This window comes from Coccidioides immitis (genome assembly GCF_000149335.2).
Source record: "Coccidioides immitis RS genomic scaffold supercont3.1, whole genome shotgun sequence".
Taxonomy (NCBI): domain Eukaryota; kingdom Fungi; phylum Ascomycota; class Eurotiomycetes; order Onygenales; family Onygenaceae; genus Coccidioides; species Coccidioides immitis.
The window spans coordinates 7,551,037-7,564,484 of record NW_004504310.1 but is presented as its reverse complement, the minus strand read 5'-3'; the positions used below and the strand labels follow the sequence as shown (position 1 = coordinate 7,564,484).

The window sequence follows — 13,448 nt, the reverse complement described above, 5'->3', positions numbered from 1 at the left end:
ATTACAATCTGATAAAGGCCTCCCCTATCTGGCGAGTTCGCCCCTTGATAGTAGTGGCCTACTCGTCTTAGAGATATGACAGTGCCTCGTCGCCAAACTCCTTCTCAACGCTACCTTCTTCGCGGAATATACTGCCTAGCCAGCGTTTGGCTGATTCGAAATCAGGTGCACCAAATTTGACTATCACGAAGCCTGAGCGGACTCGCGCTGCAGTCCATGTAAGATCACTGTCTTTGGACTTTGATTTGGCCTCTGAGTCGGGAGACGAAGAGAAACGAGTACCAATTCGGGGCAGCGAAGAAAACTTTTCCATGAAAAACGTGGAAAGAGATTCGAATACGGGTCCGTATAGAATTAAGGTGCCGAGGACGCCGTGAGAAGCGGTCCGGGATGCTATCGAGAGAGGAGCCGTCGAAAGATACGCTTGTCGCCTGCGAAGATTATCATCTCTCCTTGGCGTGCCATTCTCGTCTGGGATAGTACTACCCTCGTTGCATAATGTTACCGTGTCGCGGACAAGAAGCCTGCTCTTGCTCGTCCTGCAGTCCCGAGCCCATACCTCATTACGGCCCTCCCAGAAGTCAAATGACCATTTCTCACCCCTTGCACTACGGCCTTCTGTTACCCAGTCGAGCAGACAGAGACTGGCTTGATGAGCTCTCTTAGCTTCTATGTCGTCCGTTACTGGCTGAGGCGAACGTTCCCCCTGAAGAAGTGTAAAACGCTGAATCTGCTCATATTTACTCCTTTCAAATGGTACAGAAGGATCAGGCAAGTAAAGTATAGCGGATTCAGTAGATAATTCGACATTTATTATCTGCTGGCTTCTATCCAGTTTGGAGACATTGGTACCCCGCCGAGCAACGTCGCCTCTTTTCGCCTGGGATTCAGTCTTGTATATCTTCGTGCTACCTTGGGGAGTAGTAACTATAAGCCGGCTGCGCGGCCGTAACTTTATCGTGACATCGATATGGTCCCCTGGTAAGAGACCGCCACCATAGGAAAGGAGATATAAATGCACTGGTGTAGTCGCAGAGGCGGGGAATTTAGAATCAAGCTCGCAGCCGGGTATACGCGAGAGCAGCTTCAAAGGGTATCTGTAAGAAAGGGTGCTAAGGGAAGGGATCCCGGGAGGAAGAATTGAGAGTACGACTTCACCGCGTCCAGGTGCAATTGAGGTCGAGAACGGCGAGTTTACGATGTTGTTGGAGGGCATGTTGGGTGGAGGCGGCGTCGGTCAAGGGGAAAGGGCCGAGCCATGGGTATGCGGGAATAACGGGGTCAATTTGTGTTATGCCCATTCAACAAAAGCAACATCCTCAGGCCTCTTTGGATGATATGATTTTGAGTTCTCTCCGATGGCGAGGATCTTCAGATTGGATGCCGTTCCATCGTCGAGCGTGCTCACGTCTGGACGGTAATGGTGGTGTATGTTATGGTAACAGAAAATACACGTTTTACCCCAGCTTTCCCGCTTATTGTTGCTTTTCAATGTTGGTATGTGTCTGTATTGTGCGGTTTTGATACGGGCTAGGCCCTCGCTGCGTGACACAATTTAGGGCGACCAGCGAGCGGAAGGGCTGCTGATACATCCAATTCTCCTCAACAACCGCAAGGCCTCACCCGCCAGCCTGTCGCCGTCGTCCAACAGCGTCTTGTCCAGTGAACTGCTGACCGACTTGACAAATTGCCGCCCCGTCAAGTTTAGCATTTTTTGTTTTGAATAGATTTATCTACTGCTCGAAGCCCCATCCTTCAAGGAAACGCGTCCGCCCACGCCCGGTCTCGTCGCGTCCGGGTTTGCCGATCTATCCAAACAAGCCGTCCGTGCCTTGATCTACGAGAGAATTTCGGTTCAGACGGTTGAATTTTGTTCATTGCGTACCGTATCCAAGTCACGTAAGGCTTATTCTCAATGGAGGACCCCGCGCACTCCAACGAACGCGACTCCAGTGCGCTGTCTGAACCTACCGGTGCCTCTCTTGCCGAAGAGACCGACAGACGCCAGTCAGGGCGCGTGCGGCGGAAACCTGAACTATTCTCCTCGCAAACATTCACTCCCGGTTCGACGAAGCGGAAACGTGCGAATTCGCCCCGCGAGGATGATGAGAATGACGCGTCGGACGAGGGTGATGCTGAAGAAGATCCTCATGAAGAAGTCGAGGATGAGGAGGTAGATGATGAAAGTGAAGGTGAGCCCGATGAGGAAGAACTTCGGGAGAGGCGAAGAGCGGCAAAGAAGGCTACGAAGAAGAGAGCGAAGGAGGGAAATAAAAAAACCAAACGAGCGGCCAAAAAGCCCAAAATCGGCAATGGTGTCGAGACGGAACTTGCGCTGCGACCATTTATAAATGGAGAAGCAAAGAAACCAAAGAAGCCGAAGAAGCAGCATCTGCGACCAAGCGGATTTGTCGGTGAGGAAGGCTTATATGGTAGGTTACTAGTGATTCTTCGGGGGTGGACCACAATACTGATCGTCCGTGGCAGCCGAGGTTTTTGCTCGAGGCCATACTACGGATGCCGTCGCAGCTGAATGGCTTACAAGATACGAGGAACATAATATCAATGCGATGTGCGACCTCGTAAATTTTATTCTGAGATGCACGGGCGCCGACTCAAAGGTCGATGTACATGATATTGAAGACGTAGACAACGTCGCAAACCGCCTAAACGATCTACAGGAGGAATACCAATCACAAAACATTACGGAATACCCTCTCATATCAAAATCCAAGAAATTCAGAGGCTTTCAGTCCGTATTGACCGGATATTTCGAGTCACTAATCAGAACCATCCACAGCGCCTCGATACTGTATAATGACGCCGCGTTGCTAGAGAATATTCAAGCTTGGATAACCTCAATGTCTTCTGCACCCATTCGACCGTTTAGACATACCGCCACTATAATTTCCTTGACGATTGTTACGACTCTGTGCCATCTCGCGAAGGAGGTTTCCACAACATTGTCGAATACGAGGAAGCAACTTGAAACTGAAAAAAAGAAGAAGACGGTTAACAAGGGTAGAGTGGGTGCGCTCCAATCGAAGGTTCAAGAGAATGAGCAGAAACTTGAGACTATAGACGGGATTATTCATGACTCTTTCGACACCGTTTTCGTACATCGATATAGAGACGTTGATCCCAAAATTCGGGCGGAGTGTATGACCGCACTTGGTGTATGGATAATAACGTACAGACAAGTTTTTTTCGAGGGTCAATATCTTCGATACTTGGGCTGGGTTCTTTCAGATACTTTTGCTCATACGCGATCGGTTGTCGTTCACCAACTCCGTCGCCTATTTCAGAACAAGGATAATATACCCGGACTCCGGGCTTTCACGGAACGCTTTCGCCCAAGAGTTGTGGAAATGGCCGTACGGGATGCGGAAAGCAGCGTTAGAGCTGCGGCGGTGGATCTATCGGATCTAATCCGTGATGCCGGTCTTTTGGAGCCAGATGACATCGACAGTATCGGACGACTTGTCTTGGATACCGAGGCGAAAGTACGCAAAGCAGCTGGCAAATTTTTCGTGGCCAATATTCAAGACGTTTACGATTCACAGGTAGAAGGCTTGGAAGAAGAGCTCAACGAGTCATTTGGAGATGATGATGAAGATGATGATTTCAAGATTCCTAAGCGCTCTTGGATCAAATACAAATGCTTGGTTGATATGCTCCAAGCGTACGATATGCAGCAATCTGAACTCACCGAGGAACAGGAAGCATCGAGTAAAACGAATTTGTTTGCCAACCAGGTTGAATCCAGATTTGCACTTGCAACGGACAGCATCTACCCTCATCTCCAGGAACTGAGCCAATGGGAATCTTTAGCTGGATATCTTCTATACGACCATTCTCAAATTCCGGAGTCGGCGGCCGATGATACTTCCGGAAATACTATCAAACAGCTGTATAGACTCGACGATGGCCAGGAAGCTATCTTACTTGAGGTATTGGGTGCTGCAGTCAAGCTTTATACCCAGGAGGTTTCGAAGTCTGACACAGATAAGAAAGGTAGAAGCACAAAGCAATTAGTGGAAATGATGGAGGCCAAGCAAGAAGCTATTGCCCATAGCCTTTCGCAGATCATTCCCCAGCTCCTCAACAAATTCGGCGCTGTTCCAGAAGCTGCGTCAGCAGTTCTAAGGCTAGAACACCTCGTCAATCTTGACCTCATTCAGGATCTCCAGAAGGATGCTGCGGCGTACGCAGAAATTCTAAACAATATTAATAAGCAGTTTTTGATCCATTCTGACCAAAATGTGCTGGCCGAGGCGACCGTTGCATTCCTTCATGCCCGAACGTCTGAAGAACTTAGGGAAGCGATGGAAAATAAAGTCCAAGAACTATGGGATGATACACTAGACGCATTGTGCACAGTTGTGGCAAACAAGCACGTTCAGAGCAATGACACACTCTCCTTGAGTATACTAGGCTCCTTGAAAGACACTATTGTTCGAATCTCAAATCTCGCCAGTATATTTGACTGCACATCAGTCCTCGAAACGTCTCCTCAAGGATCTAACAAGCGAAAGTCCAGAGCAGAGCCCCCCGTGGATATATTATTAACTATTGCTAAACGAGGACTTCGTCTTCCAGATTCCGACGAAGAGGTTGATTTGATTGAGGAAGAACTGATTTTCAGTACTTTTAAGACACTGCTTGTCTATTTCATGTGGAAAATCCAATCGTTAAAATCTGGCATTTCGAATGGGAAAGCATCTTTCAATGGACAATTCTTTGAGAGACTATCGAATCGTCAAGAAGCATGCATCGCTATCCTTACGGCTATCATGGACACGCGGAAGGGAGTGGATCGCACGAGGATTGCAGCCGCAACGACTCTTCTCGATTTACAGACCGCATTTGGTACACTTCGGCATATATCCACTAGAGACCGTGAAGGTGATGATGAAACAATGTCACAAATCGAAGACCTAGTGCGAGATATTTCTCCAGCAGCGTCTGCATCTATTTCGCGTATCCATGATGCAGTGCTTAAAGCATATGCTAAGAAAACGCATCACGCGATTGATCTCCCAGCGGATGAGGAGCCACTCTCGCAAGAGGATCTCGAAGATAGTTCGGACGAGGAAGATGAGGACATGGATGATGACGTGGACGACGTACAGTCAAGTGCGCGACGCATGCGCGCTCAGCTCCTAGCTGAACAAAAGCTCTGCGAATTTACCGGGAAAATCGTCCTAGCGATTATCGGCCATGTATTGGATTCTTCGGGCTCACAAGCCGGTAAATTAAAGACGAAATTGCTCCGCAACAGAACGCGACTAGGCCATAATTACAAGGCTGTTGTGGCATACTTAGAGGACGACAAAGCGCCGGCTCGGCGAACTTCCAAGCCTAACCCTAGAAACCAGCAAATTAATGGGGCCACCGGAAATTTGAGCAATGGCAAGGTCAAATCTGCTGAAAGAGTGGTTGATGACGAAGAAGATGATGAAGGAGAGGGTGTTCAACATGTAGAGGAAGATGAGGAGGACGATTTACGTGCTAGGGGACTTGTTGGGGATGAAAATAACCCGGTGACGGACTATGGCGAGGGTGAAGACGCAGAGTCACCGCTTACGCCTGCTGAAGATGATATAATGGGTGATTGAATGGTCGCCATCGCGGGAGCAGCCTGGCCTAAATAGAAGGCGATTTCAAATACTTTCTGCTTCGCTTCGTTCGTTGCTGTATAACTGGTACTTGTTTCTTTCACCTTTTTCCTTTCTTTACCACATACAGGTTCCCCTTTTATGCGAATCTATGTCGCTGTCTTTGGCTGATATCTTCTAATGTGATGATAATCCATGTACTTCTGTAGGTAGGAGGGACTTTGAGATGCACGGGGCTTTCAAACTTTCTTCAGATGCAGGTTCGTCGCAAGTCTAGATTCATCTAAAATAAAATGATGGATTACTTGAAGCGTCCGAGTGTCAAATTTAGGATTAATGGAATGACCGCTTGTATTCGTGGGAATGATTGTCTCCTCACCTTTCACCCATGGGGGGCAGCGTAGCATGTACGGCTATCATTCCATGTTCCAGCTCAAAGGGCTATTTTCCTCCGAATCGAGGCCCGAGCACTGAGAAACATGACGGCATCATTTGACTTCCAAGTCGGCCGGCGAGGCGTCCAAGATGGCCAGTTATCGCTGTCCGTTTGCCCTTTGTCAGCCAAAGTTAGATTTCGACCCGCGGAGCCGGGAACGTTTCTCTCGCAACTTTTCGACTTTTTTTTCTCCTTTCGCAAGAATGAAAGAGACAAAGAGATTGCAGAGGCGACGTGCGCGGGGAGCTAAACACCGTGGGATTTCAGGAAGTGCTGGCGTTACGGGTGGCTATCCTGTATAGATCGCCCCAGGAGGCCGTCTTGATTCCTGCTGCTTCTGTTTGTTGATCTATCATATTTCGCTCCTGGTTTCGCCTCAAAGCTTTTGGCTATGTCCCCTGCCCCTTATGGATGACGAAGACGCTGCTGTTCTTCCAGTGCCGGAGGACCATGAAGGCCATGTCAGTTCTGGAGTAATGGCCTAACTATTTTACAGTGCTGACGTGACTTTCTTCAGTTCGTAGATGAGACTTTCTCGGACGCGACGTACAATTGTCTTCAGAGCTCTTTTCATTGCAAACAGGTAATAACACAAGCCTCGGAATGCAGGTCTGCGTACTCGGCTTCTTTGACGCCAAGTATCACGAATTACCCCGAAGAGCACGGAAGGCGGTACCATGCGTTTCGACGAGGACGTAAGTCGTGTTTACGGCCGCATGGCGACACTGCGATCGAAACTAACCCGAGCTTCAAGGATATCTCCTCCCAAACGATGACAAGGAGATGCAGCGCCTAGATTTGGTCGATGAAATGATAAAGTTGACCTTGGGAGGATTGCACCTGGCCCCGATAGGGCCCAATCCTCAGAGAGTGTTGGATATCGGAACGGGTTCTGGTGCTGTATGTTGGAACTTCTCTCGATTCTGGCTGCGGTGAATAGGCTAACCATAACGGTGAATAGTGGGCTATCAGGTTTGGTTAGGCTCCGCCCGCGTTTTTATACCTGGATGAACTCCATTGCTGATAGAGATGCTTGGTATTAGCCGACGAGTATCCTTCTGCAGAGGTATTGAACCGTGTTGAAAGAGAATACAGAGGGAAAAGTTGCTAAAACAGGCACAGGTAATTGGAAATGACCTGAGTCCCACGCAACCCGCAGAGTGAGCATTCATCCATTTGAGCCTGTCCAGTCCATTTACTTAAGCAAATTCAAGCATCCCTCCAAATGTCAAGTTCCTTGTCGACGATGTCGAGGAGGAGTGGGAATACGGAAGCCGCCCGTTCGATTTCATCCATTCTCGCTATATGGTATTCGCCATCAGAGATATGAAGCATCTTATCCAGCAGGCTTTTAAGTACTACCCCCTCCCCCGCCAGGGAAAAACAAAAAAGAAAAAAGCAAAAGTGTCCTTATATTCCGTATCGTGGGCTATACTCACATTTTGTTATCATAGTGCCTTGAGACCAGGGGGTTGGCTGGAAGTCCAGGATTTCGACTCGAGGATAAACTCACCAGACAATACCATCAGAGGCACATGCCTTGAATATTGGAACAAATCTACCGTTGATGCATTCGAAAGTATGGGTTTTTGGACACGGATTGGGCCTGAATATTCAGATTTGCTAAATGACGCTGGCTTCGTCAATATCCAAATGAAAAAATTCCCCATACCTCTCGGGAAATGGGCCAAAGACGAAAATTACGTATGTTTCTTCACTTGGCACCTTGACGAAGATATCGCAGCTAATGATCCCCATTCCATCGAAACAGAAAAAGCTCGGGGAACTTAATGTTAAACAGCTAACGGAAGTTTTGGAGGCAGCTTCGATGGCTGTTTTGACGCGGAGCGGATGGGCCGAGCAAGAGATATATGCGATGTGCGCAGGCGCACGGAATGATGCGAGAAATCGCAGAATCCACGCAAAGTTGGATTTGTACGTTCTCTCTCTCTATCTCTCGGGTGATGGAGGCGAAGAGCAATGGTTAATTTGCGCCCTATAGTTATGTCTTTACGGCTCAGAGACCGCCGCCATCGGGCGCAACGGAGAACACCTAATTCTAGCGCATTTTAATTCAACTTTCTATAGTACCGCGTTACTGGCGTTTATTTTGAGGGTTCTCATGCACAATTGGAGGCGTTTTAACCTACGACAATTAGGGAATCTTGTTGCAAATAGTGCGAACAACTTACGACATCACTGAGAACAGGATCGATCAATTGTATGGGAATAAAAGGCGTTCCTATCACGATATATTCCTTCATCCGCAATGAGAACCTAGCGATGATCCTCATTTCAGCGACTGGCATTTCGTTTCGAGTGCTGCATAATTTCCTCCGCAACATCAATTGTCAATTATTGCCTTTACGTCGGGTGCTGGCTTCATCCGCTGTTTGACTCATTTCAGGACAACGGACAACAGACCAATGTTTTCGCTTCAACAGATTTGCGATATCACGCTGTATGTGTTCTCCGCTCTCGTTAACTGAGGATTGACAGACATGTGTGTGTATATATATATATATATATATATATATATCTACACACAGGATCAGCTAGGTAATTCGAGCTAGATTGGCAGTCCTATATACGTTTTACCCATACATGTACAGTACATATGTCACTCTCTCGTAAGATAGATGAACGAAAATATAGAAAAATTCAAATTAGTAAATTCCCCAAATTTTCAAACCATACCATACCGTGACCTACAAAGTGAATCCCCGGTGTCGATACATATACCACATTCTCAACGTCGTCCATTAATATGCATGGGATCAGGCTGGTGTGAGCGCAACCTTGGCCCCGTGTTCGCTCGAGAGTGTAAGAGTCGTGTGCTCGACAAAAGGCAGTACAGGATCTCGGTTCTCAATATCCTTGAAAACTTGGAGAAGCCTGGTAATCACATATGAGGCTTCAACTAAGGCGTATTGCTCTGTTGTTACCGCATTAGCAAAATGTATTTTTCCGCACGAAAAGACGGCTGAACTATTCCAAGGATAATACTTACGGCCCAAGCATATTCTAGGCCCACCGTTGAATGGGATATAATTCCACCCTGGCCGTATCGTTTCCCATCGGCTCGGCCTAAACTCGTTCGTATCTTCGCCGTAGAATTTACTGCGATGGAGGCCCCAGGTTGAGTAGAGGACGAAGGTACCCTTCTTTACTAGAATTTTGTTTTTTCCATCCGGGCCACCACCGCGGGGCAGGGTTGTTGTTACAACGGCTTGACGCCCATTCCATGGGACGACTGGGAATAAACGGAGTGCTAGCAAAACATCAGAACACCACTATTCTTCTTCGTTCTAGCGCTGGAAAAGATGGAAGACTTACTTTCATTAAGCACGTATCGCAGATACCTCAAAGACTTGATATCCTCATAGGTAGGCAACCTGTCGCCGACATTGTCCATAATCTCTTTTCTCAGTTCATCCCAGACATCCTTATGCCGTGCAAGCTGGTGAAAGCAAGCGGAGAGAAGACTCGCCGTGGTGTCTCTTCCAGCAAGGAGAATGTTGAGCAGTTCTGATCGCAGCCGGACTGGGTCTCTGATGCTCTTGGAAATTTCCTCAAGGAAGACATATTTGCCATTTGAATCATATGACGTAGGCTTTCCAGCAGCGTGGAGCTCCAAGGCTTTGTGTGTAAATCTGTCGATATACTCCTGAACAAAAGCAGAAACTCGCTTGAATTCGCTGCTGTCTTTCTGAAGGAAATACAGATCTCCCAGCAGCGTGCGCAACATGCAGATTTCTTTTTAAGTGTTGTCAGTAATCATCGATACTGTCGAGATACGCGGAGTCATACCTGTACCCCGAGTAAAATCATGGTAAAATTGCGTCTCCTTTGGAGGACTATCAGGAAGGAGACTATTCACACTCTCGCCGAACAGGAAATCAGTTGCTAAAGTAGATTAGCACGGATTTCAAGGGAGGCAGATTGCAGGAACGCTTGCCGGTATCCAGAGTAAGTCGGAAGAAAAGCTCTTGGAGATCGCACGTTTCGTTTCTGGGTATTCTACTGATAAGATTCTGAACGAACTCCTCTAGCTTTGCAAGATCCTGTATTTGGTGTCTCGCAAATTGGGGTCGAAGCACCGCACGCGAATGTCTCCATGGCTCCCCCTTGGGACCACCGCCGTATACATGTGTGAATATTCCTTCTCCCAGCATGGGGTAGAAAGCGTCAAGTCTGGAATCTCCAAGAGAAAACTGTTCAAACTGCGTAGACAAGATGGCCTTGATATTCTCAGGGTCACGGGTGTCGATGTATGTGCGGCCGAACATGTCAGACGTGTAGGTGTCACCGAGTTCATCGTAGCGTTCGAGGTTTTTCTGAAGAAATACGTGCTCCTCTTTGTGCCTTGCCATGTCTCGGTAGACATTGATGCCAAAGATACCCTGATTCGGAGCCTTTGGCGGATCCTCAGTGTTTTCGAGCTTGCGGACGCGCTCCGCTTCCAGGTAGGATTGCAGGTACCGGTACCCAACATGAAGGGCACCCGCCGCAGGCGGAATGAGCAGTACATTCGTGAGGTTCAACATGATTAGAATTGATGACAGTTTACTTTGTGGATTTGATCGCCACTAATTGGCGATGAAGCGATGTTAAATAGTTTGAGAACCTGGCTTGCTGAACTAGCCAGCCCCTCTTCGGATGCTGGGTCCGAGCAAGGATCCCTAAACCAAGACGGCCGCAGGACAGGCGATGACCTGCAGTTCGACATAATTCATCCAGGCTCGGATTCACTTGTTCGACATGCCAAGCAAGATGGCGAACAGGTTACTCTATCGGGCGTAGGATACGGACGAATACTTAAGTTTCTTGGGCAGACCAGTTCACCAAAAGCCTCAGAAGCTCGGGGTAACTTTCAACCGCACAACTAGGATCCCGAGGGTGCCGAGGCCCCCGACAAGTACGGGACGGGTTCATCCCTAGTTGGCGATGTTCTTAAATACTTCTGCCTTGGATAGTGAGTTACTTCGTAGTCTCGTGGAATTGCATGTGCTCCGTCCACCTGAGACGCGGGTTATAGGGATCTCGTGCAGCAGGGATGAGTTTGACGTGTGAGACCACTAGCGGTCTATACGATTGGCTAGCAGGTATAACTATAGTGTACATAACATCAGAGTATGTGAAACACAGGCAGGGTATTATTCTATCTTTCGAAAATAACAACAATGAATGATCAAGCGTCTATCCGTATTCTGCAACGTCATCTATTCCCACTGCCTGGAGATAGTCGCCATGCTCTCAAAGGCAGCTTCTGCAACTTGAGCACCGCAGCCTTAATATATGTCCAGAAGGTGACCACTCCGATGATAACGCAAAGGATATTAGTGATATAGAAACCGTCACGTTCGATATGACATGTACCGCCCCCTGCGATGCAGCGATGCTTATCCGCCTCGAGAGCGCACGAGAAGGGCGACGTGACAGGTGACTTTATATTTGAAGGGTGGTTGGAAGGCGGGGTGCAGATGGCTTTGGCGAAGAAATCAACAAATTTGAGAACGAAGAACTTTGGAAACGTTCCCCCAAGGTTCGATACGCTATAAGACGTGGTTAGTTCTTCTTTTTCTGCAATTGCAAAGAAATTCAAATGGGGAACGCACGTTGCGAGGAGCGTCATGTAAGTGCCACCGATCGTTGGATCGGAGATTCGAGCATGGAAAGCGGAAACAGCTACGAACATGATTGTACTCATGGATGTTGAGAAGACATGCTCCAAGATGACAACAAATATATACCATCCAGGAACCGGGGTTTTGGGGAAGATCATCACAACGATTTGCGCCAGGACCGCAGCAACAAGTCTTCCAACAAACGACCAGCACCACAGCCTCATTGGCGTGTACTCGGTCGACCATTTGCCGGCAAAGTAACCCAGGCCAATTTCAAATGGGAAATCAATAAGGACAACCAGAGCCATATTATCTTGACCAAAGCCCTTATCAATTAGCTTAAGGTTAGTTACAGCCTCATTTGCCTGGAAGCCGATTTTGGCGATAAGATGGATTATGATGATGGTCTGAATATTCTTCAGCTTCAGTACACCCCACATCGACTTGTAAACATCCGTGATGCTATCTCGCTCCTTTGTCCTATCCTCTTTCTTGAATACTGCCAAACCCAGGGTAATGGCCAAGTACGCCCAGCCCCAAAATGTGAGGTAACCTCCCAGAGTAATAAGCCCATCATCCGTTGGAGTTGTTCGGAACCACCTATTCGCGAAATCGGGAGAATTGAACGCCAAGAAGACCGTGTATGAAAGAAAGTTCCCAGCGGTGAGGCCAACGGTCTGTGCGGTGGATGCGTACGCAATGTTCTGTGGAGACAAAAGCGAAATAGCCCAACCGTCAACGGCAATGTCCTGAGTTGCGCAGAGGAAGACGAGGAGGAACCACCAGCCGGTAAAGTTCCAGACACCGTCCGTGCCTTGCGCTTCGGTTGCAGCCATCATGCTCTCGACTCTGCTGCCCAGATACACCATGGCGAGGCCAGAAACGGTCTGAATCGGTGTTATCCAACTCTTTCTCCTTCCAAATCTGGGGCTCCAAACCGCGTCCACTATAGGACTCCATAGTAGCTTTAGGGAATATGGGTAGGACGCGAGTGAGAAGATGCCGATTTGGGTGTAGGAGAGGAATGGCTTGAGAAGGAACGGTACGGAACCCATCGCGAGGCCCATAGGAACTCCCTGTAAAAAGTAAAGCAGAACTAGCAAAAGAAAGTTTCTCTGGTCGTACGCAGGCAAGTCTGCAAAGCTCGTGCTTGAGAGCCCCGGTGTCTGCGGAGTAGGCGGCGGCTCATCGTCCAGGGAGAAGTCTGATCTGTTCATAACCCGTGAGGCAAGCGATGTCGTGGAGTCTAGGGAGACATCCTTTCTTCGCAGCCCAACGCCGGAATCCATGCCGCCGTTCGCGTGGCCGTTCTCGCCAAACGCGAGCTTAAGGCTAGGTCTGGATGAACGGCGCTTGAGTGAATTGTGCTTTCGAGTCATTGGTCGCCGACCCCTCGAATCCTCGCTGGATACCAAACTGCTGTTCAAGCCCTCTTCCAAAAGTTCGAATTCTGAGGAGCAGGAAAATTCGTCGTCGCTCCCTGCCGCGCTGATATCGTCAGTATGGCGAGGGTTTTGGTTATGATCAGAGTACCGTTGCGCAGACGTCAGAGAGCGGAGTTCCACGTCGCTACGCTGGCTATCGGTATGCGGTGCATATGAGGTAGCATGGGAGCACTGGGGCCCCTGGGAAGAATCTTCGGCGGAGTGGCGCGGAGAGTGCATCCAAAACGCGCGGGCCCTAAAGGAAAGCTGGCCTCACGAGAACGCTCGTTTTTCACGCTTGTGGGGTCGGCGGGCTGACTAAGGGTGCTGGGAAGCTTGGAAG

General features: G+C 48.6%; 5 protein-coding genes across 5 annotated transcripts; 2 read left to right on the top strand and 3 right to left on the bottom strand.

Moving 5' to 3' along the window:
• Positions 1-67: 67 nt before the first annotated feature.
• On the bottom strand, positions 68-1,216 carry CIMG_00328 (urease accessory protein UreD; the record flags this gene model as incomplete). The annotated part of the gene is made up of 1 exon (XM_001246556.1): positions 68-1,216. One exon carries the CDS (start codon positions 1,214-1,216, stop codon positions 68-70), a length of 1,149 nt encoding a protein of 382 aa, XP_001246557.1.
• A 392-nt stretch (positions 1,217-1,608) lies between these two features.
• CIMG_00329 (nuclear cohesin complex subunit) lies at positions 1,609-5,939 on the top strand. Its single transcript, XM_001246557.2, has 2 exons — positions 1,609-2,432; positions 2,488-5,939. The coding sequence occupies exons 1-2, from the start codon at positions 1,916-1,918 to the stop codon at positions 5,616-5,618; spliced, it is 3,648 nt and encodes a 1,215-aa protein (XP_001246558.1). The 5' UTR covers positions 1,609-1,915; the 3' UTR covers positions 5,619-5,939.
• A 339-nt stretch (positions 5,940-6,278) lies between these two features.
• Positions 6,279-8,942, top strand: CIMG_00330 (uncharacterized protein). The gene is made up of 11 exons (XM_001246558.2): positions 6,279-6,515; positions 6,572-6,600; positions 6,664-6,749; positions 6,809-6,954; positions 7,016-7,031; positions 7,098-7,120; positions 7,177-7,214; positions 7,269-7,409; positions 7,509-7,758; positions 7,826-7,989; positions 8,057-8,942. Exons 1-11 carry the CDS (start codon positions 6,462-6,464, stop codon positions 8,109-8,111), a joined length of 1,002 nt encoding a protein of 333 aa, XP_001246559.2. The 5' UTR covers positions 6,279-6,461; the 3' UTR covers positions 8,112-8,942.
• Positions 7,976-10,824, bottom strand: CIMG_00331 (n-alkane-inducible cytochrome P450). Its single transcript, XM_001246559.2, has 5 exons — positions 10,013-10,824; positions 9,865-9,960; positions 9,391-9,810; positions 9,065-9,325; positions 7,976-8,989 (listed from the first exon to the last, which is right to left on the bottom strand). The coding sequence occupies exons 1-5, from the start codon at positions 10,599-10,601 to the stop codon at positions 8,832-8,834; spliced, it is 1,524 nt and encodes a 507-aa protein (XP_001246560.2). The 5' UTR covers positions 10,602-10,824; the 3' UTR covers positions 7,976-8,831.
• Positions 10,825-11,272: 448 nt separating this feature from the next.
• CIMG_00332 (acetyl-CoA transporter) lies at positions 11,273-13,345 on the bottom strand (the record flags this gene model as incomplete). The annotated part of the gene is made up of 2 exons (XM_001246560.2): positions 11,273-11,609; positions 11,673-13,345. The coding sequence occupies 2 exons, from the start codon at positions 13,343-13,345 to the stop codon at positions 11,273-11,275; spliced, it is 2,010 nt and encodes a 669-aa protein (XP_001246561.2).
• Between the last annotated feature and the right edge of the window lie 103 nt (positions 13,346-13,448).